Source organism: Hippoglossus hippoglossus, chromosome 14 (assembly GCF_009819705.1).
Source record: "Hippoglossus hippoglossus isolate fHipHip1 chromosome 14, fHipHip1.pri, whole genome shotgun sequence".
NCBI lineage: Eukaryota > Metazoa > Chordata > Actinopteri > Pleuronectiformes > Pleuronectidae > Hippoglossus > Hippoglossus hippoglossus.
Window position 1 is genome coordinate 21,687,703 of NC_047164.1, and position 23,642 is coordinate 21,711,344.

Consider the following 23,642-nt stretch of genomic DNA (forward strand, 5'->3'; position numbering starts at 1 on the left):
TGACGCAGGCTCTCTCTTTCTTTCTCTGTTTCACTACCCCCCCTGCCCATACCATCTTCTCCCTCTTTTGACTTGCTCTCCCCTTCTTTTTTTTTTGCTCTGACGCTCCCCCTTTTCTCTATTTCCTCTCCCTGTCTCCCTCTCCCCTTCTCCTCTTGCTGTCTCCCTCTCCTCCCTCCTTCTCGCTCTCTCTCTCTTTCTCTCTCTCTCTCCCTCTCTCTCTCCCTGCTCTAGCACTGCAGTGCTGATTGTGATTGCACACACACACACACTCACACACACACACACACACACTCACACAAGCACACACAGGAGCGTAGCTGAGCGGCAAGGACTGCAGCAGCATGCACCATCCGCGGCTGAGCTGTTCGGGGGAACGAGGCAGAGGAACAGAGGAGAGAAATTAGTGTGCTATTTTCACACCAGCCTGTGTGTGCATCTTTTCAGCACCGGGGATGATGCATTTCAAGAGCAGATAGCTTATGTTATCCGGCCTCCTCTGCACTGACTCTGCATCCCATTCACCCTGCTCCTCCCACTCCAACTCTTCCTCCTCCTCCTGTCTAAAGCATCGTTAGACAGGACTACAGATTGACCGGGACTGGAGAGTGGTGGATGGTCAGGTTTTGCCCCGGCTGAAAGATTCTTCTATGGCTATGCTACATTTACACCTCCACTAATGGCTGGATTCTAATTGACATTTGGAGCTTGAAGATACCCCACAGCCCTCAAGGAATCTTGGATGTGTGTCATTCTTTACCAGTGTTGTCATTGGCGCATTTCCTCTATTTCACTGCTTGCTTTTGCCTTCTCTGAGACTGGCTAGCAGGCACTGCAGCATCAGGACCGCAAGACCCATGAAGAGGTAGGGCATGAGGACCCAGGGGCGACCCAGCGGAAGGGCTTGAGTGCTTCCATTGCTACCACTGCTGCTGAGGTGCTTATCTTGATTTTTTTTTTTCCTCCAGAAAAGGGTGTCTGGTGGGGGTTGGGGAGGGTGGTGACAGCACAGGTACCCAGGCCCCTGCGGGTGGCTCTTGCGTAGAGGCGCAGGCAGGACGTCCTGTGGGAAAGGGGTGAAGAAGGGCTGGCTCAAGTGTTGGGCTCCTGATGGTGGCTATTTTTGTCTCCCTTAGCTGAGTGATTGGGACAGCGGGTGGAAGAGAAGATGCTTATGGCCCGAGACACGGCGCGGGATGAGGCTCAAAAGCTACACAGGAAGTGGCTGAAGCACCAGGCCTTTATGGCAGAGCTGGCCCGCAATAAAGAATGGCTGGCCAAGATAGAACAGGTGAGTGGAGGGGACCAGGGCATGGCGATGGAGGGAGGGGGAGATGGGGAGGACAGATAGGCAGAGCAGGTGAGTTGGGGGGAAGGTACCACGCCAAAGAGAGCACATGACCGAGAAACAGGGATGATGGTGGGTGTGGTGGCAGTGAAATGGAATATGTGAAAGTGGGAGAGATGTCATCACCCAGTTTTCATTTCATCGCTTTGCTTGGGGACATCCTGAATTACATTCTCAAGGTTATACCGTTGTAGTGGCTGTGTTGTGTTCAGGTTCACAGGTGGTGTGATCCCTGTGGCTCCGTGGTCTGTTTGCTCTCAGAACAGACCATGCAAATTTATTTTCACATAACACACACATAAACATCTGCAGTAGTGAAGGCCTAACGTACAGAGATTGCACATTCAACATATATTTCTTTATTTACAAAATGTCCTCAAGGAACGCACAGCTAAAATGAAGTCAGTTCACAAGAAAACCCTCTCAGGTTTGCTTCTTTTTGCCCTGCATTCCCATCATGCTTTGCAGCATCCCATCCACACAGAATGTTCTCCATGCCCTCTGCCTCAGTGGAGCTCAGGTGGGCTCTTTACATGTGAATTAGTCAATAAGACTCCATTTCTGCCAATGGCACATTGCATTTGGACATTTAAATGTGTGTTCAGCTCAGTCACATGTCAAGATGCTGATGCACAGAATATGACATCAATGCAGTCTGTATAAATTGTCCTTTTTGCTTACAATGTAGAAACCTGCTGTTTGTCTGTTTGTTCCGCACAATATAACATTGTAACACCAAATTATAACATACAATATCATTATCTAAGGTACTTTACATAGTACAGTCAAGAACTTCCAATATTATATTGAGAAACCCAAAAGTACCAACCATGAGCATCTATTGGAGACGGGGAAGAGGAAAATGTGATGCTTTGATACGTGCATCTGTTTGACTTTTAAACAGATGCACTGTACCTTTGTAATGATTCATCGTAATAATAATAATAATTACACGAAACTGTGATGTGTTTAACCAGGAAGTGTTCGATGAATTTAGCCCCAAGCATAATAAGAACATTAGAAAACCTTTAATGTGTCTGTTTTTGATTATTTGATTCTTAGTTTTCGCACCTACTCTAATATTAATGAAGTGGCTCCTATTAATCCAGTATCAGTAAGTCAAAGCTGTGACTATAACACAGTACAATATAATACAGTACTATAACACGGTCCCTTATAGACACATGTAAAACAATCTGTGTCTGTAGTACCAGTTCTGTTGACATTTGTTTGTGCTTTAATTAATCTTTTTTTCCCCCAGACATTAAGAAAGTATAGATTGTGTGCGACTGTATATTACCTAATGAAGAAATCCTCACAGAGTCACCCATGTGTGAAATGTATTTTAAGGCTTATCGTGCTATAGTCTAGAACCCCCCCATTGAGCCAGCAGACACCTTGCTTTAGTTCAGTCACGATGCTAAACAGCTGAGAGATGACTTGTGATATGACTGTGTTGCATACCAATCAATGTGTGCAGACAGGTTTGTGCTTTTTACCAGGTGACATTTTATTTATTTTTCTTAATTCAGGTTTAGTGACTGAATCTGTGCAACCATATTCATTTGTGTTCTCAGCAGTGTCATGTCCTGTGGCTTAGCAGTGCAGGATATTATGTTCGTTCAAGTATAGCCGGTTTAATAGTACACAACACATGGAGGAAACACCTGGGATGGTGTTCTTACAAAGTCAAATGCACAGACACTTTTATATAGGAAAATTAATAATCAAATATGCTGTACTGCAGCAGCTCAAATGGAACTGTACAAGATTCAATATTATAAAACAGATACAGGTTGTGAGATCATTATGAGTCCATTGAGGTATTTTCTGAGAAATTTATGTATTCAGTATTTTAGTATAAATTAAGTTTTAATGTTTAAGTTCAAAAACAGGATGATGGGTTCAGCTTAAAGAAAAAAAAAATACTCCCAACATCTCAGTTTGGTTGGTTGTTTATCATGGAGAATCTCTTTGGGATTTGCACTGCACCTTAGAAAATTGTGGTGTGCATTTGTGACTGACATCACTGATATTTTATTGAGCAAGTGATTCAATCAAAAATACATCATGACATTTTTTTTGGTGTCATTGTTTGTTAGGTTTAGTTTTTGGGATTCCTAAACTAACTTCTCAACATGCCACATCCCAAATCATCTAAAGTGATGAGCCAGGTTTGGGTTGAGATGTCAAAAGAAAAGCATTTCAAGAATAAGAAATGAGAGTTGTGATATTAGCAAAAAGCATTTTTTTTATACATAAAAGCAAACTCAACAAGGCCTCTTGAAAATTTCTGGTTATACAATTCTGTCATCATTTTTACCAGTAAAATTAAATGCATTAAGCTGGGATAGATGATTTTTCAAGAGGAGTTGGACATGAGTAATGTAGAGCAACATGTTTTATATTAGTTGAGGACAATGACCACAGTTATACAATGTTGTGAACATTTCTTAGCAACTATATTTTTATGTTAATTTAATTTGCCATTATAGGTGCTACAGTAAACAGTATTGTGTGCTGCTTTACTTCTGAATCATGAGCATATTTTTTGAACCTTTGATGCTAAACAGCAGAGAAAAAAGCTGAAAGGACTGACTCTGAGTGCAGAAGATGGCTGCTCCATAGTGGATGTCTCCCATGAGCTAGCGCCTTTGTGTGTAGTCCCATACTCACACTTCCACCGACCCTCATGTCTTCCTAGCCCTGCTAGCATTACTTAATCTACCCCCACTGCTCTCCCTGTCGTTACCTGAGAGACAGAGAGAAGAGATGACGCTGCGTCCTGCCATGATCGGAGAACTCTGCGTCCTTTTGGAAGGGTTCCCGCCTCAGCCCCTTACCTCCCTTCTCTCTCAGTACTTACTCAGCACATGATGCCGGACGCACAGCTCCACGCCGCCGCGTGTATGTGGAGGATCTGTAGGTGCTCAATGAGAGGACTCACAGCTGACCTTGTGCCAGGGCTCACCGTGGGCCCAGGGGTCAATGCTTTGTAAACACCTAGCGGGAGATCATAGATCAGTGACACCACTGTCATCAGTCGTAGTTTTTCACCTCTGACTTACTCGCTGCTGGACACCTTCTGGTGATGTGGGATCAACATAAGAGTCAGTTTGAGATTTTTGTGTTTCACACAGTCTACAGTTAAATCATCTATCACTCTTAATCTTCAGCTCCTCCTTTGTATGTGATTGATAAGACATTTAATTCAATTCAACTTGTATTGCACCAAATTACAACAAACATCAGCTCGAGGCACTGTAGTCAGGTCCATGTTACCCAACAGTTCCCACAACAAGCAAACGCTTTGGTGACTGTGGAGAGAGAGAGAGGAAAGGAAATCAGATGGTAGGGAATAGGATGATGTCTTCACTGTATTACATACATTCCACATATGTGTCAGCTGGTGCACACTTAAGGATAATCGGGCTGATTTAAGACCTGATACGCGCCTTTCGACTATCGCTGGGCGTTTCCGATTAGAGGCCAATTGGAGCTGATTATCTGCCCAAATAATCTTTAGGTGTGAGGGCTTTACAAAATAATCTTAATACTACCGATTGTGTTGGAGCCTCCCTGGTAACGATTCCTATTTTCTCTTTTTTTTTTTTTCGCTCAAAACAGACCACACTCAACTGCATATAGTGACAACATGGATCCTCCTCCTTGCTTTTAGTTTTTTTTTTTTTTGATCACGCAAGTTTCTGTGAGATCCCAAGTCTCGGAAATCACCACTATGAAATCGTTTCCTACATATGGCAAGTGTGTGGTCTTACGTTCTGGCCAAATCGTCTAGTCTGTGCATCGTTTATATCTCTCATTATGTGGTCACCCACGTTTTTTAGAATCGGTTAAGAGTGTGCACCAGGCCTCAGTTTATGTTTGGCTGACAATATTCTAACTATCAGTAAATTCCATGATCAAACAGTGAATCCCAGAAAACCAAAACTAAGATACGAGTTCATCCATCACTGATTCCCATGTAGCTGCTTCACTCGCAGATTCCTGTTTTGTTAATGTCACACTGTCCTGACCCACTGGGGCTCCTGAACAGAACAGAGCCAACGTTCATATCAGCGACGCCTATTTCCTATTTCCTATGACTAAGTCAGGGTCTGCTGTGAAAAGGCCCTACACTGTCGGACATCCTTTCCCTGTCTGTTTCACTCCAAACCAAATTAAAACTAAATTATTCCTAGTGTTGCTCAAATGGGTGGAAACACTATGCATTTGCTCTCAGTTATTTTCAGGGGTGAATGAACACATGTGACGCTCTGGTGAGTATTTAGCAGGATGGTGTACTTTATATATATTGTGTTTTATAGATTTCCATTTAAGGAAAGAACATGTCACCCAGTACAGTGGTGGAGCCCTTTTTATCATCATTTCTTTCCAGTAAATATACATGCCCCATTTCCATCATGTATTGCATAAAAAATCTGACTGTGGGGAATAAAAAGCAAAGACTTCCTTCTCATATCCCTCAAGTTATTTCTTAAAATATCTCTTTATCTCTTTATTTTTTCTAGTGTATATTAAAAAACAACATTGACCTTGTAAACTGAATAAATACCAGCACCAAGTTCTGCCACTATATTTACATTCCAACATGACCTGATAATTCACACATGAAGAGATTCGCAGCCTTAAGGAAGACATTTTTTTTCCCTTTCAGGGTGTATATGTTTTAAGTGTGACTCTTTGGTGTGTTTTTAATGGTGAAAAACTGTGGTCAAATTAAGTTGTGCATCCAAATAACAATAAATCACCCATTCAGCCCCTCTACTCTTTTTCTCTTTCATAAATTTACAGATTTTATATCTTTTTCTTTATTGGTTTGTGTTGTTATAGTGATGTCAGGTAAACACCATCTCCCAAAATATAGTTTCGAACTGATTATCTAACTATGGCACAGAAGAATGAAATACTGAAAACTGTTGACTCATCCTATATTTAACACATTAAATAGTAGATTAAAGCAAGTGATTCAATTTTTGCTTTAATTCGGATCCACAGCTCAAACATACCTTAACTGTCTACATCTACTCTATGGGAGAAATGTTTTATATTTCATTCCAACAGTAAACAACAAGAACTATAACACACACAGCAGATGCAACTAAAGAGGGAGGTTTACTGTTTCCTGCCATAATAAACATATAATTCCTGAGCAGTTTGGATGTTTTGACCTATGAATTATCCAGTCAGCTTTAAGGTTATTACATTATTATATCCTGTAATTTATTTGTGTCTAACACATTAAGTAACAGTGCTGAAACATGATCGCTCAAGGCTCACTTAATTCAAGACCAAGCGATATTAGACTGAAACATGTATGTCACATTATCTCATGGTGTTAAATCTGTATCAAGACTACATGTTCTACTATGAGGGTGGCTAATCATTTAATACCAGGCATACTGTAGCAGTATCAATACTACATGACGGTAACCTTGCTATCACATTTCCATAATAGGTCGCATCTACTTAAGGATTTTGACAATATCGCTGCTTGGAATTGTTACGTAAGCTAATTTTAACCTCTTATACCAGATCTTAAGTGCATGTGGTGTGTGAAACAATGTCCTGCTCAGACAGTTCCTAGTTGTGCAATAGGGATCTCAGTAACTTGCATCAATACTCACAAGGTCAGTGAAGTGAATAAAGTTAAATCAGGGACAAAATGCAAATAATCTCAAGTTTATTTCTCCAAAGACTTGTTAGCTAGAGCTCATGAAACACCCCAGCTCTGGTTTAGACTAGTAGTGATATACATTTCATCCTCACAGGATTCTGTAAATATATTGGCAATGCACAAGAAAAAGACACAGGCTCAGTTGAAGCTGCATGTAACTAACCTCTCAGGGCTTTTTCTAACCGGGTCCCACCAAACACACTGGTATGTAAATAAACCTGGCGTCATATTTGGATTTGATGAGTGGCATTCACATCCAGTAGTTTAACAAACCTAATATTTTCTTGATGCGGAGATTCTTGTACCAGCTTTCTCCAAGATTACAGTAACACAATTGAATAGTGTTCAGTAGAATGTAACAATAGAGTATTTGGTCTAAAAGTAGAAGTGAAAATTTTAATATGTAGAGTTGATGTAGATCAAATGAGTGCCTTATGGAAATTATAATAAGAAAATAAGATAAGTTATATGAAACAGTAAAGTAATACTAAACTAAATGGGCAGTAAATAGTAACATTACACCTATTGGTATTATTTCTCATTGTCCAATTATCAGTGGTCCTGCCTGTAATAGGTTGATGAGTATCACAAAGATGAATTAAACATCCTGCAGTTTCTTTCAGTTGTGTAGTTTGTCTTAGTATGTTTGTTAATCAAGTCAGTTACTTTTCAGATGATTCTTATATTACATGTTACTTTAATTACCTCATTAGCTTTTATAGATATTTTTAGTGGTGTTTGAGTCAATATCGAGGTTCTTTTTTTTCTTTTGAAATCTGTCCTCACGTGTCTGTATTTTCTGTCTGCTAAACCTTTTTGTTTTTACATTTTCCTCCAGATTAAAAACATGCCTCACTTTACATCTAAATAATCTTGTTATATCTTTGCCAGAGCTCATCACCGTCCCATCATGTAAAATAGATTAATGTCATTTCTGCTATTTAGGAGAAATACATTTTAGAACAAAGGCAGACAACGGCATGTAATATCAGACAGTTGTTTGGATGATACGTTTCCATTTTATGATAATGGTACTTATATAATAATTGCCATCCATGCTACACTGGTCAGTAATTTGTTTCTCGTTTTTTCAAAATTAAAGCACAGGCCACAGCCTTCTCAAAAATGATCTATGCAGCTCATGAGTGTGAGTTTTACACAGAATGACTTAGTTTACATCCAGATAGAAAAATCCAGAATTGCAAACAGAGGCCGCTGGTGGCAAAAAAAATGCTTTTGCTGATGTCACTGTAAATACATATATGGTAATGTTAGTGTTGCATTGTGGGTTGGGCTGCAGGGGACAAAATAACATGTAGTGACATTCGCAGTATGATGACTCTTTGATTAGCCAGATTTGAGTTTGGACATCTGCTCAGGGTTTAGGTGTTTTTGTGGATTAACCGTTAGCAGAAGCTTAACGTTATGCAGAAGTTCCCAGTGTTACCTTTATCCACGCAGTAGGTGTGAATACATTGTTGTTTGTAATAACACCCACTGTTTCACTATGCTTCATCAGCATTTTAAAAAAGCCCGCAGAAGAAGACAGTGATGCCATAATAGCATTATTCATTTGTGGTATAGCCATTAAAATATCACACTATGTCAGCCATGACTGCCTGGAAAATTCACCTCGCAGATGCCCTTTGGATCCAACTGTGCCCAGGCTGTAGCAGAGCCGAGCACACACCCGCAGCCCCATCCCTGTTCTACAAACCTTTGATTCTTTCTCCTTCTGCTTCCCCTCTTCCTTTACTCTGCCTTTCTCCTCTCCTCTCTCCACCCCCTCTCTGATTCCCTCTCCCTCTGCTTCACTCTGTGTGTCAGTAAAGCCAAGAGAGAGAGAGAGAGAGACCTGCTTTCTGCTGGCTCTGCATTATGAGACGGAGAGCGAGGCTGAGGGAAGATAGGAGCGAGAGAGAGGGATGTGAGAGAGTGAGCACTAGCAGCAGTTAAGCAGTGAGCCTGTGCCAAGAGGAGGAATGCAGCACTGCATTATGAAAGCCATAGGATATAGGCCCAGCTCTCTGTGAAAGATGAAGGAGTGAAGCAGGATTTAGAAGATAAAATCCATCATCTGCACACTTGTTATTACAACACAAGCTAAGTAAATGATGAATACATCACCCACTATCATACAGTATAGATCAGGAGAAAAACAGAGCCTGTTTCTTAAAACACAGAGAGAAAGACACTGCAACTGCAGGGACCTGAAAGCCTCAAATGCCTGCACTACAAATGAGCTTTTGTGAGCCATATTTAAAAAATATCCCAAATCGTGTCATAAAAGGCAAACACCTCCTACCATAGGTAATGGGAGGGGAGTGGTGATAGTGTATTTCAGGGAAATGCTTCATTGTGTCAAAGGAAAATGCCACAATCTTCGATCTCCCTGCATCCAGATCACGACGTGAACGAAGCTGGAGATTTAGAAGAGGGGAGAGGAGTCAGAGGAGCACAAGCAAAGGACAGAGCAGGGCTTTATTAGATTTACCATGCATGATTTTTAGGTCAGCCCGGGGCCACACTTTGCTCCATACACCTGCCTCTCTGCGAGCTGGGGGCTCCGAGCCTTGGCATGGAGCTGAGTTGTCCCAAGTTATTTTGGGGAAAGAACTGAATTATGCTACCCAGATTCTTAATCCTATGTAATGGTACTCTCATAGTCTTGATCTGAAATAATTGAATAAATACAATGAAATAAATATTCACTCATTCAACCTTTATTTTTTTTTAAATAAGCAAAGCATTCCACCAACCCAAGTAAACAAAAATATGAAACAGAAACATTTGCAAAATAGCAAAAGCAAGTGCAAAATGAAAAGCCTTAGGAATAAATACAGTACATGAAATTTAATTTAAAGCTAACTTATAAATTAAAACAAACGATTTAACTAAAACAAGAACAGTTCGAGGTAAGGGTGTAAACTTAAATTGGAATTATATGGAATAAAGCAGGTCCAAAGGTTCATGGTAGAGAATAGGGCTGTTTAGTTCCTACAATATTACTCAAAGTGCCTTTTAATAAAAAAAACAGTTGATACAAGGTTACCAGATACCTAATCTTAACATCTCAAGTGGTGGACGTTTCCACTGTAATTCATTTCTAGTCCCAAGTGAGGCAACAATCATATCAGCCCATAAGAACCATCCCTTGAAGAAAGAGCTGACATTTAAATTAGAGGCAAAATAAATCACTCAGCCAGGAAATGACAGCCCAACACATAATGTAAGTTCTAAATAGGTCAGGTTTAGCATGTGTTGAAATACACTGTGAGTTGCAGTAAAGTCCGAACAGTGTTATTCAGTGGATAAACTTGACTTTCTGGCTCCAGGAGGGTCAGGAGCTGATCCAGGAGAAGCCGGAGCTGCGTCCGGTGGTCCAGCAGAAGCTGGAGGAGATCAGAGAGTGCTGGTCCGACCTGGAGAGCACCACCAAGGCCAAGGCCCGCCAGCTCTTTGAAAACAACAAGCCTGAGCCGGCGGTGAAGAGCTACTCGGACCTCGACAACCAACTCTCCCACCTGGAGCAGCAGCCCCCTCAGCTGGAGCAGGCGCACCACCTGCCCACCTTCAATGAGCAGCTGCAGAAGTTTCAGGCAAGTGTCAAGGCTCCCCAGGGTGGTTCAAACATTCATTCTATAGATTAAACGTTTTGTATATGTTGCTTATGTACAAAATGGCACAGCCTACTAGGGAAGTATATATTATTTAAATATAGATTTGTTTAGATTTTTTTGGCACTTAGCCTTCATTAGATAGTGACAGTGACAATACGACACACAACAGGGTGAGAGGGGTTGGGAGAGTGACAGTAAATGATCCAGCCAACCAAAAGTCAGACTGATCCGGGCATATTCACCCAAGTCTTTCATTTCCCGCTCCAAGAATAATTATATAGTTTTTTTAATCTTTTCGATAAATTGAGATGAGATGAGATGAAATGATATAAGATAAATCTCTCAACTCGGAAATTATGATGTGTTGCAGGAGAAAAAAGGACAGTCAAAAATAGATATCAGTAAAAGTAATAAGTCAACATGCAATATAAACACAAAAATGTTTTTAGTAGAGTAGAAATGATATCTACAGTGTAAATAGAATATATACAGTGAGAGCACAATACCTATATATCATCATAACTCTACTTTTTGGACTCCACCCATTTGACATTTAACTCAAGCAGCAGTCTGACTGAAAGTCTATAATCAGCCCTGTTGTAGCTCATGATTTTGACAGACTGTATAGTTCAGCTCATTGTAGTTTATGTAATTTTCCCAGCTGTTACATGTGTTCACACAGGCCACTGTTGTGGTATGTTCTCAAACACGCGGTTCAGTGGCATTCAAATATGCACCATATGCTTTTTTTCCTTTGAAGTGAGCCAGTCTATTACATAACCCTGAAATGTTCTGATAGGAAAAAGCTGATGTGCTGTGTTTGTCCATGCCTGTAACATGACCTCCCTCTTCCCCCCGTGCAGGCTATGGAGTCTCAGATAGGGGACTTTTACAAGGATGTGGGGGAGCTGGGAAGCTTGCAGGGGGTCTGCCTACCCCAGCGAGGCCTGATGGCAGGTGACAAGGGAGGCGGCGAGCAGTCAGGCATGGTGGAGACGCGCATCGTCCGCCTCATTGAGCCCCTGAAGGAGAGACGCCGCATCCTGCTGGCTTCCAAAGAGATGCACCAAGTCGCCCAGGACCTGGAGGATGAGATAGTGAGTGGCACAGCTCTCCTCCATACACACAGATCCGTTTCACACACCAGTTAGAGTTACTGCATTAACCCTCCTATTGTTTGCAGGTCAAATTTCATCAGTTTTGAAATCTGAATACCTGCATACGTTTAATTGTTTCTGATCAAAACAAGGCGTCATTACAACCCCAATAATGACTTACTGAATACAATAAAACTCATGTTGATCATCGTATGCTTCAAATGTGACCAGGTAGAAATGGGTTATTTGTGCAAAGAAATGTATAGCAAATGTTGGCAAACCATCTTGAATAACAGAAATGATAAAACCAAAAATAATAGTAGTGAAATCTAGTAATAATAATTTTATAATAATCTCACCTCACTCTCTAAGGTGTATAACTTCAACTGGTACAAGAACATGCACAAACACACTCTCCATGACTATAGCGGACATCACATTGATTTACATTGATTTCCTGGAGATTTACATTGATTTCCTGGAGACTAACTCTAACTGTAACATATATACTACTTGCCTAACCCTAGCACTTACCCTTACCCTAACCTTAACCTAAACCTAAACCTAAACCTAAACCTAAACCTAACCTTTCTAAAATGTAATGATTTAAGTTATGGAGACTTGATTTATGTCCCCATAAACGAGGACAGTTTCCCATAATGTGATTGTGTAAACAGATTTAGGTCCCCAGAACATAAGTAATACCTGGACCACACAAACACACACACACACACACACAGTCTCACACTCACACATTTTTACCTTACTAGAGACGACAAGTGTTGGCTTGCATTTGAAAAATATTTTTATATAATATTAGCATTTTGAGGTCTCTTTTTCGTGCTTGTTACTGTTTTCAAACCTGTCAAATGTTATCAACGAACATTATGGGTTTAAACCGCAGTAGGAGGGTTATGTTTTATGGTGTTATGTATTTAAGGAATCAGAATTTAGACGAATAAATCCTTCTGAAAAACGACCTGACTTTGTCTACTTGATAGCTGTGGATTCAGGAGAGGCTTCCCCTGGCCTCCTGTAAGGATTATGGGAATAACCTCCAGAGTGTACAGCAGCATGTAAAGAAGAACCAGGTAAGTGTCAAAAATGACATATTGTGACGGTCAGCTGGGATGTGACCTAACTTCTAAGTCAGGGAACTTACCTCTGATTGGTCCCTCAGACACTCCAGAGGGATCTGACCGGGCGCCGGGCTCGTGTAGAGGAGGTTCTGGATCGGGCGGGCATCATCGCTTCACTGAGGACTCCTGAGGTGGAGTTTGTACGTGAAGGCGCGAGTCACGTGCGCCAGCTGTGGGAAGTTCTGCAGCTGGAGACGGAGAGGAGGTCTGTGATGCTGGACGCCATGCTGCAGTCTCAGCAGTATTACAGCGAGGCAGCTAAAGTGGAGTCCTGGCTGTCAGGTCAGAAGCTCTATCTCGTCAGTGAGGAAAAAGGCACGGTACGGACAACCCTGGGTATTTCATATTGGTAAATCCTCAGTGAACATATGACACCGACAACCTCACATTAGTCTCATATTTTTCAGGATGAGGCGAGCACCCTGCAGCTGCTGAAGGCCCACCTGGCTCTGGAGCAAACAGTGGAGACATATGCAGAGACAGTCGGCATGTTATCCCAGCAATGCCAGCGTCTACTGGAAATGGGACATCCAGACAGGTGTGGCATGACCTGCCCTCACACCCCTCACACTTAAAATGTCTCGTTTCTACATTTTCTTGTAAAATGGTATGAGAATAACATTATCAATAATTCCCCTGTTGATTGCTCTAACACTTTCCATAGTGAGCACATCACCAAGCAGCAGTCCCACATAGATCGGCTGTACGTGTCTCTGAAGGACATGGTAGAGCACAGGAAGACCAAACTGGAGCAGCAGTACTGGCTCTATCAGCTCAACAAGGATGTAGAGGAGTTAGAGAGGTGGATCACTGAGCGCGAGGCGGTGGCCAGTTCCACCGAGCTGGGCCACGACCTCGAGGACGTCACGGTCAGTCCATCATTTCAGCAGCTACACCACTGTAACCACAGCAGACAGATACAAACTTTTGTGCAAACGGCATGAACCATGATCATATAAGTGTAATAATACGACATCGTTTTACGTGGGGTCCACCGAATACAGTTACCAATTACTTAACTGATTCTTATTGACTGCCCACACTCATAAATATCAGTCCTCTAAACATGTCTGATTTAGTTCATCAAGATCTATGAATTATACTGACCCATAATTATATTATATTATATTATATTATATTATATTATATTATATTATATTATATTATATTATATTATATTATATGTTACAGAGGGGTGTATTCCTATTTTTGTAGATTAAGGCCCAATCCCATTTCACTCCTTGGCCCTAGCTCTTAACCCTTACCCTTCGTTTTGCACGTTCAAATTTAGGGGTAGGCTGTCCCAATACCTGTTGGGACGGAGGGATAGGGCTAAGTGTTGGGGCTGTGTAGCCCTCGAAACGAAGATTTTAGGACCCTCACTTCAAACCAAGGGGTACCCAGAATGCCTTGCGAATCCCCGGCAAGCAAAAATGTGGCAATTTCTCCATTAATATGGATTTAAAAGTTACGATTATGATTGTAATATCTTAGTTTAATATCGTTTCAGTTTATTATGGTCATTTTTTTCACAACAACCTTTAAAAAAAGAGCTAGCGTTGGCATGATAGCGATCTTTTTTTGCATGATAATCCCATATTTTCACATAATTTCATATCACACCCCTCCTCTTTGAAGATACACAATGCACTTAATTTAACTAGCATATAGCAGCGATGTTACTGAACTTAACTGCTCCTCTAATAAAGCATCCTGGCAGGGTTGCATACAGACCCCTGCTAGCAGCCTGAAGCAGTGAGATTTTGATTCATATGTGAAATAATGCAGAGCAGCCAAGCTTTTTAATTTCAAATGTCATTGATTCACCTGCATCAATGACATTATTAGGATATTATAGGTTTGTCATTTTAGTAACTGCAAACAATAGCATTGGTTTATTTAAGATCTAAACAATGTTATTACAAAGACATCCCCGCAAAACCTTTGTCTCGTCTGTATACATCGACGACTACTGATGACGTGTCGGGTTTTGGCAACAACTACTGATGATGTAATGGCTTCTTGAAGGGCTGTCCCAATTCGTAGGGGAAGATTGCAACCACTACCACTTGTGACTCCGTTTCAAGGGGCAAGATAACCCTCGAAAACAAGGGGTAGGGGAAGGGCCAAGGGGTGAAATGGGATTGGGCCTAAGTATACTTTAAGTAATTATATAGAACTTAACTTCTATCTTATTACTGTTGTCTTATGATTTGATCTAAAAATAATAATGATTTGCAACTAATATATAGTTTTACAGCCTCATGCTAAGAAAATAATTAGCAATTTGGCATTGCAGCAGTTTAGACCCTAATGGTAATTGTTTGTCCCTGTATGAATTCTTCATGTTTTAAGTTATAAACTTGGTGGCAGCTGTGGCTGAGGGGTAGAGTGGTTGTCCTCCAGCCATATCGATCCCCAGTCTTCCCCATCTACATGCCGAAGTGTCCTTGGGCAAGATGCTGAACCCTGATTGGCCCCTCATAGACGTTGAATGCCCTAATTGGAAGTCGTTTCGGATAAAAGTGTCAGCTAATTGACATGTGATGTAAAAGAAAGTTAGGCCTGGCTTAAATTAGAGATAACATTTATAATTAATAAAATGAAAAGTACACAAAACAACAAATTCACTCCAACCCACAACCAACTCTCCTCAACATCCTCTCATGGTTACATGAGAGAAAGAATAAGTAAAAACTAAATATATGACAATTAAACAAATAATGAATAAATCATATAGTACATACACTTACAGTAACAATCCTAATACTGACAGAGAAGACTTGGACTAATCCAGAGTTGTAATCTATTCTCTAGGATTGGTCACCGTTGTACAATTTGAATATACTTCCCCGCAGGTTGTATTTTATTTTAATCAACTTTATGTGAACCAGTACATCGTTCAGCCATCAAGTGGCAAGGAGGTCTAGATCCTTTCTACTTTAACAGAATGAGGCGGCGTGCCAGAAGTTTTGTGAACGCAATCACATTCTACATTTTAGATGACCAATTTGCATTGACTCCAAACAGTGAAACAAAACAGTTTAATAAAAACATGTGATGGTGGAAGAATGGACTCTATTTATATCTGCTGGTGCAGGCAAAATATCATCCTAGCTCCAAGATGAGATGTGAGGATGAAGGAATCTGTGCTGCTGTATAGATATATATTTTCCTATATATACAGCTGAATATCATAAATACTGTTGACAGCACAGTAAAATAAATCACTAATGAGGTTGTGCCTGTACGAGCTCATATTTCTATCCATATGCACACACACCTGACACACAGTCTTTGTATGAGCATGACAAAACATACATTATCATCCTCACTGATGGCAGAACATGGTTGAATTCCAGGTCATGGGATTAAATATATTTAGCTGAATGGAAATCATGCATTGTCTCATTGAATAAAAAGAATAATATGCCTCACAAAGGTGGTATTTATCGCAGGGCTGGTGTATCAGAATGAGTGAGTTCACGTTACTGTGTCCAGTGTCTGTAGTGATGTGCAATTTTCGGTGTTTCAGGTGCTTCAGGAGACGTTCACCAAGTTTGCCTCCGAAACCAACAACATCGGGCAGCAGCGCATGGAGCAGGTGAACAAAATGGTGAACGAGATGATCGACTGTGGCCACTCGGACGCGGCCACCATCGCTGAGTGGAAGGATGGACTAAATGAGTCGTGGGCGGACCTCCTGGAGCTGATGGAGACCCGCAGACAGATGCTGGCAGCTTCGCACCAGCTGCACAAGTTCTTCACCGACTGCAAAGAGGTACAGTCAAAACAAATATCTGTCTCTGACTTAGGTGCGTCGTACCGCTTCAAAGGGAGCCTGTCTGGCCGTGACACGCGCCTTCTATTTTTAAAGCGCTCGTGATGACGCCACTGTCCTGTGTTGCAGGTCTTGGCTCAGATCGCAGGGAAGATGAAGCAGTTGCCAGAGGTGAGGGCATGCCAGGCCAACATCACCAATCCAGCCACCCTGCAGAGACTCATGCACTCCTTTGAGCATGCCCTTCAACTGCTAGTAGCACAGGCAAGTGATATGACTTCTTTCCAAACCTATGAGTCATAGTGTAGTTGGAGTTATTTTTCTTAAAAAAACCTATACAAGTGACCCTAACCCAGCCTTTAGACTATACAACTATATTTCATTATTTACTTTTTTGTTTGTGTATGTATTTGAAAAAGCTTGTTTTGTTTTATTAACGATCTGAAACCCAGAGTAAATCAATTCTTCCTCACTGACTGTACTTGCATTGGCTTCAGTGTGATCAAGCCATTAATTTATCCTGTGTTGGTGCAGGTGAGGCAGCTCCAGGAGAACGCCGCCCAGCTGAGGACTATCTATGCTGGTGAGAAGGCTGAGGCCATCATGGTCAAAGAGCAGGAGGTGATGGAGGCGTGGAAGGAGCTGCTGAGCTCCTGCGGGGCTAGTCGCGTCCAGGTTACTTCAGTGACCGATAAGGTGCAGTTCTTCTCGGTAGTGCGTGAAAACCTGATGTGGATGGAAGGCATCATGGGCCAGATAGGATGGGATGAGCCCAGGTGAGACATTTGCCATCTTCCTGCCCAGCTTTGCACTGGCTACTCCTCTGTGTTGAGATGAAAACTAGATAGTTGACAATGTGTGGTCCAGGTTTATTCTGATTTAGCTTTTCACTGTTCAGTTAAACTGAAAGTCGTGTACAGTCCCTGTAGACAGAATTTCATTACCATGCAGTGTCAAATTAAGCTGCTGTGCTACCTCGGCCTAATTTTGACGACATCTGTTATAAAATTTTTCATATGGTGTAGCTGTGGGCTATAACTTTTACATTGTAATCACTGCCATTATCTTTTTCCCAGTATAACTGTGCTACAAGTTTGAAACACTTCCAACTTGGCTTGAAATCTTTAAGTAAATGTTGAAATAATAACAGATGCAGCAAAACAATCAGCAGGTATTTTGATAACTGGTTAATTGAGTTTCAAAATGGCCTATTTCCAGTTTCTTACATGGTGAGATTTGCTGCCTCTATTTTTCTTAGGTTTAATTTGTGTTCTTTAAGGGATAGATTTTTTATTTTTTTACTTTTTATTTGTTCATTTATTTAAAATGTAGAAACCTCAGAGAAACCCACTTTTGAGGGATCCCTCTCCCAGGATGAACAGAAGTGCAATAGATGTCTCATGTAGCTGAACACATCAACAAAATAATATTGCCAGATATTGCCAGTAATAGTAGTATATGTGAGTAGGCATATTGTATCCATCATGATCCATTTTAAGATGTCACCCTACACATAAGGACATTTCTCAGTATTTTAAAGTATAACATAACTCATTAATTTAAACAATATTTCACATTAATCAGTAATTGTCTGGAAAAGGGTTGTCTTCACCTGTACAGATTATAAACCCTTTGAGGCAAATGTGTGATTTTAAATTAATATACATGAAAAATATTTATCCTGATAAATTGTTTCCACTCATGAAGCTTAACCCAGGGAATGCTCTGTGTATTATTTTAAATAAATTACTCATATGTTTAATTAGCTGGAGTGCAATATGTAAACTGGTATAGTTGTAAATCATACAGATGTGATTTTACAATCTGCAGATACAAGAGTACCCTAAAAGTATTTTTCCTTAAGCTAATCTGAATTATCCAAACTAATCTCTCCTCAGGGATTTGACAGCTCTGGAGGTGATGATAAAACAACACATGGAGCTGAAAGCCAAAATAGACGGCCGGAGCAAGACCATACAGCAGTGTGCGGATCTGGGCAAGATCCTGATAGCTGCAGGAAACCCTGCATCAGAAGAGGTTGGTTATCGATCAGCCACAAATACAATTCAAAAAACCAATACAATACTTATTCAAATTAAGATGGAGCAGTATGTTGCTGTCGTCATGACTGCCATTTGTGTGTCACCACAGATAAAAGAGAAGCTGGACAGTCTTCTGTCTAAGCAGAAGGATCTTGTTGAAAAATGGGACAAGCACCAGGAAAGGTTACAGCGCAGTGAGTAGCTCAATACATGTCTCTGTTAGAGCAGAAGCAGCTTATAACACAGCAAAGTGTTAAATGTGGAGTGGAGTTAAACTCCCTTTCATCCTGTTATGTGCAGTTAATGTATCATGAATCATGTATGAATCTTATTGTTCCTGTTTGTGCCAACATTACACGCTCACCCACAGATAAAAATCTAAGATGTGAGCTAAAACATAACAACAACATAACCATCACCATAATTCACACAATGTGTACACACAAACTGTATGTAAACAACAGATTTATACTGGAGTGTGCATTAAAATGCGGTGTAATGGTAACCATCTTGTTGGTCTGCTGTCACCTCCAGAGCAGGAATACTTCCAGTTTGCCCAGGAGACGGTGAGGGCGGAAGCCTGGCTAAAAGCCAAGGAGCCGCTGATCACCTCCAAGCAGCCAGAAGGAGGAGAGGCCCCGGCCCAAACAGACGAGGCTGAGCAGCTCATCCTCCGCCACGAGGCCTTCCGCAAGGCTGCTGTAACCTGGAAAGAACGCTTCAGCTCCCTCCGCCAGCTTTCCGCAGTAAGCTCGACTGTAGATAAATGTTTAATCAGTTTGGTGGAGTCAGAATTTAATGCTGCTAAAGGAAAAAATGTGACCTTGGCTTGTTGTGTTTGCCTAGCAGACATGGGTGCATGTATTGTTATGGGCTTAAATCTGTCTTGTGACGTTTACTGCATTTCGTGCACCGTCACTCACTGCACCCCATCTGCTTCTCATGCAGCTTGGTTTAGTAGCCAGTAAAACACTGCTTTTAACAAATATCCCTGATAAGTTGTTATATCAACAATTTATTGGATCCATCCTACCTTTGATTTGTGGTTGTAACTGGGTTTATGTCTTGCTATCATTCATTTAAACTCTGTCTTTTAGGCTGAGAAGAAGAAAGAGGAGGAGAAAAAGACAACCCCACTGTCCAGCAGAAGGATGTTCCCATTATCTTGTCTGACTCCAAACGTTGCCTCAACCAGTGCTACCTCACCTTTCTTGAGGCAGACGGTACAGGCACCCTTACAGTCCTGTCTGGATATGGGTGCCACTCCGGCCACCCAGAGATTGTCCTCAACGCTAGCCAACTACAACCCAGTCATAAATGGATCAGGCTACCACGGTCATGAACAGCAGTCCAGTGGGAAGTTGATGAGCTCCCCGTACCTTGGGATGAACCACCAGGCAGCTGGAGGTGGAAGTGACTCCGGTTTCTCTGCATTGACCTCCCATAGTGGTGGAGCAGACACTTCTACTTACCTTGGAATAAACCATCAAACTGTTGGCAGTGCAGAAAGCTCTGGGTATTTTGGACTGACTGCTGGGTGTGTGGGTAGTATCCAAAACCATTTTAGCAGTGGCAGATTAGGGAGTTCGGGTAACTTAGCTCAGCAGCCAAGTAGTGGAGGTTTAGGAAACCCTGGATTACTCGCTCAACAGAATATGGGCAGTTCTGGATATTTGGCCCAAACACAAAATATGGGAAGTCCTGTATACTTAGGACAACAGCCTAATTTAGGGAGTTCAGGATATTTGGCACAACAGCCTAATACGGGGAGTTCAGGATATTTGGCACAACAGCCTAATACGGGGAGTTCTGGGTATTTGGCCCAGCAGCCTAACATGGGGAGTTCTGGGTACTTGGTGCAACAGCCTAATATGGGGAGTTCTGGATACATACCGCAGAATTATCAGAGCAGTGGGGGATTTGGTAGCTCAGGCTTTCTGGCACAAAATCAGTACAGCAGTGGAAGTCTGGGCAGTTCCAATTACCTAGCTCAGAGTGGCGGCATCATGGACCCTAAAATGGCATACGCATGGCAGCACCTTAAAGCTGACTTCATGCAGCCCAGGATCAACCACATCCACAAGGCTGTTAACCCCCTCCTAGAAGCCAGCAGAGTGCAGCGGGAACAGTACGGTGACATCCCAATGGCAGACATGATGGGACCGGAGTCTGGGCTGGAGCTCCTCCATGGCCGTCTCCAGAGGGATCCCCGCGGTAGTCGCTCTGACCCTCAGATGGACCATCTGAGGCGAGAGAGGGAGTACAAGCTGGGTAGACAGACCTCCAGTGAACAGGAGATCCAGGCCAGGCTAAACGAGTTGCCAATGATTGTGCGTCAGGAGCGCTACAGGAGACGCCTGGAGAGACAGTCGTCCAGTGAACAGGAGGGAAGCGGCAAGCCGAGGCTGCAGAGGCAGGACTCTAGTGACCTGGAGGGCTCCATTAAAGATGGCTCTGACAAGCGCTCAGGGTACGAGTCGTGCTGGTCACACTGCAATTCAAATGAACTTTGCAAAATTTGGCTTTACAGCGAATGCCTCATCAGCACTGTCAAGTGTGATCCCAATGATTTTTAAGGTTGCATAATGATTGTGTTTGTTGTTTGGGTGACTCATCTGTGTTGTCACTGCAGGGAGAAGAGAAATACCATGGCAGAGATTGTAGAACAGGTCCAGGAGAGAGAGGCAGCATCTGTGAGTTAGCTTACATACAATGTTTTTAATGTTCATTTTCTTTGTGTCTTTGCGTCAGATTCATGTTTTTCTCTGCTTTCTCAGGCACGGGGAGACCCCTATCGGCCTCCTAGCAGCCTTTCAGCACCAGTGACTCGTTTTGACGGACGTCCTCGTGCCCGTGACCGTCCAAAACCAAGGAGGAGGCCCCGTCCAAAAGAGCCTGAGGAGACACGACGTTCTCGCTCAGCCCCAGCAACTGGAGCCCCAACGACACCCCAGCCACCCTCACACAATGCCCACAATGAAGGCTTCCTCTATCGCAAAAAGACCAACAGCTCTGACCTAGAAGCTCAGCAGAGGAGCCCCAACAGGTACAGCCATCACTGACAAATCATACAACAGACATAAACCCAGTTGTAGCTTTGCACGACACATCTGTGAAGCCTCACATGTTTTCATATGTTGACATGGTGTGCATAGGTCTCTGACAAGAGCAATACTCAGCATTTAAATACTTAAAGGCCGGTGTCTTTTTTCTTACAAGCTTTTCCAAAAGACATAAGTGCTGGAATATGCAAATGTTAGTAAAGTATAACTAACTAGTTAACTAGCTAATGAGTTACCGAGGACAAGGAGCACATTGTGAACTTCCTACAGTTGTTTGTTGGGTTGCATTAGCTCAGACATGTTGGACATTTTATTTCCCCACTGGTTGGAAGTCGACCCTGGATGCTATCAGTATTTCTGCTAATGTTTGCAGTAGCAGATCTTTCCTGTTCTTCAATGTACTACAAGTTAGAAACCCTGTAGCAAACAAGGTAGTGTTTGTCAAATGCATTGTTAGTCCACACTCTAAAATCCGTTTCTCTTTGTGCTAAAAGTGAAAACATAATTTGTGAAAATATGCATGATGATAAGCTAAGCATCCACACAGTGTTATGTTAGAGCAAATATTAGTTTGATTATTATATATATATATTAACTCTACTTAGGCATTGGACCTGCAGGGGCCAATACACTTGGTGGCTTTAAGCCATGTTCAACCCATAAATGTGACATTAAAACCAGCATTCATGTATTTTATCAAATAAAAGTCATCAAATTGACTTCACAGCTCAAAAGACAAATTTATATACAGCATCTGTTTAATAATACACAATACTAGGATTGTCTAGGTCTTCACTGTACTACAGAAACATGGCTGTTTCTTTATTTCCATGTTCTCTACTGGTGAGGGTGGACAGCCCTGTTATTCATATTTAATAAATTGAATAAAAATTTGTTTTCAGAGGAAATTCTCCATGGTTCATCTAAGATGACAATTCCTTTTTTGTTAGGTGTTGCGTGTCAATCTTTAAACATGAAAGCAATATTGAAGCAAAAAAAATACATTGGGAAAAAGTCAAATTTTAATTTATTATAATGTAATAATCTAGCAATGATTTCGGTTTCAATCTGTTACCATCTACTTAATGTGTCGTTGTGGTTCAACAGTAAGTCCTGGGTGAATGTATACTGTGTGCTGAAAGAGGGACAGCTGACCTTCTACAAGGATGCCAGGAACCACAACACAACGTACAATGGAGAGCCTCCCGTCGAGCTTAGTAACTGCTCATTTGATCCTTCAATGGGATACAAGAAGAAGAAAAATGTTTTCCTTCTTCAGTAAGAGCTTTTTTGTTATTCATATTTTAAAAGCAGAAAATGAGATTTTAAATTGTGATTTAAAATGCAAATTTCAAAGTGTAATGTTCCCTAACTGGGATGAGGAACTAATAATCCCTGTTGCTTTTCTTTGCAACAGAATAAACGATGGACACTTCTTTGTATTCCATGCAAAGGATGAGGTAAGCACATTTTTACTCCAGACAAGGGTAAGAGAAGCGAATGTTAAGACATAATCCACCTTTCTTTTAACTGAGGAAAGGCTCAGTTGTTATTTAAGATTTCAATTTTAAGTAGGAACTGTTGAACTTGCTGCTGAGAGCCACCGACAAGGTATGTGTGTGGGAAAGCATTAAAGGGCAAACTCAATCTTTTGTTTAATTCTAGAGTATATCAAATTTAGAAAAATGGATCAATATTCACAAAATACTGATATTGAAGAAATTAAGTGATTTTGATGCAAATAAATGCCAGACATTGCATCACTTTTTTAATTTAATTTCCTTAATGTATTTCTCTACTGAGTTACCAAAATAGCAGCAGAATGTATTGTGTACAGGCAGTAGTTTCAGATTTC

The 23,642-nt window shown here is 41.5% G+C and overlaps 1 protein-coding gene across 3 annotated transcripts in view; it reads left to right on the forward strand.

Annotated features, from left to right (window-relative positions):
- The first annotated feature begins 218 nt into the window (after window positions 1-218).
- sptbn4a (spectrin, beta, non-erythrocytic 4a) overlaps window positions 219-23,642 on the forward strand; it is a 28,172-nt gene continuing 4,748 nt past the window's right edge. Inside the window, exons 1-19 of one of the 3 annotated variants that reach the window (XM_034607469.1) lie at window positions 219-937; window positions 1,137-1,291; window positions 10,382-10,645; window positions 11,530-11,763; window positions 12,765-12,854; window positions 12,944-13,222; window positions 13,310-13,440; window positions 13,567-13,771; window positions 16,438-16,683; window positions 16,813-16,947; window positions 17,218-17,459; window positions 18,582-18,720; window positions 18,835-18,919; window positions 19,260-19,471; window positions 19,823-21,195; window positions 21,358-21,418; window positions 21,503-21,771; window positions 22,895-23,065; window positions 23,205-23,247. In XM_034607469.1, the coding sequence (XP_034463360.1) occupies window positions 1,169-1,291; window positions 10,382-10,645; window positions 11,530-11,763; window positions 12,765-12,854; window positions 12,944-13,222; window positions 13,310-13,440; window positions 13,567-13,771; window positions 16,438-16,683; window positions 16,813-16,947; window positions 17,218-17,459; window positions 18,582-18,720; window positions 18,835-18,919; window positions 19,260-19,471; window positions 19,823-21,195; window positions 21,358-21,418; window positions 21,503-21,771; window positions 22,895-23,065; window positions 23,205-23,247 (4,302 nt within the window). In that variant the 5' untranslated portion in view covers window positions 219-937; window positions 1,137-1,168. The other 2 variants (XM_034607468.1, XM_034607470.1) reach the window with 2 other exon arrangements.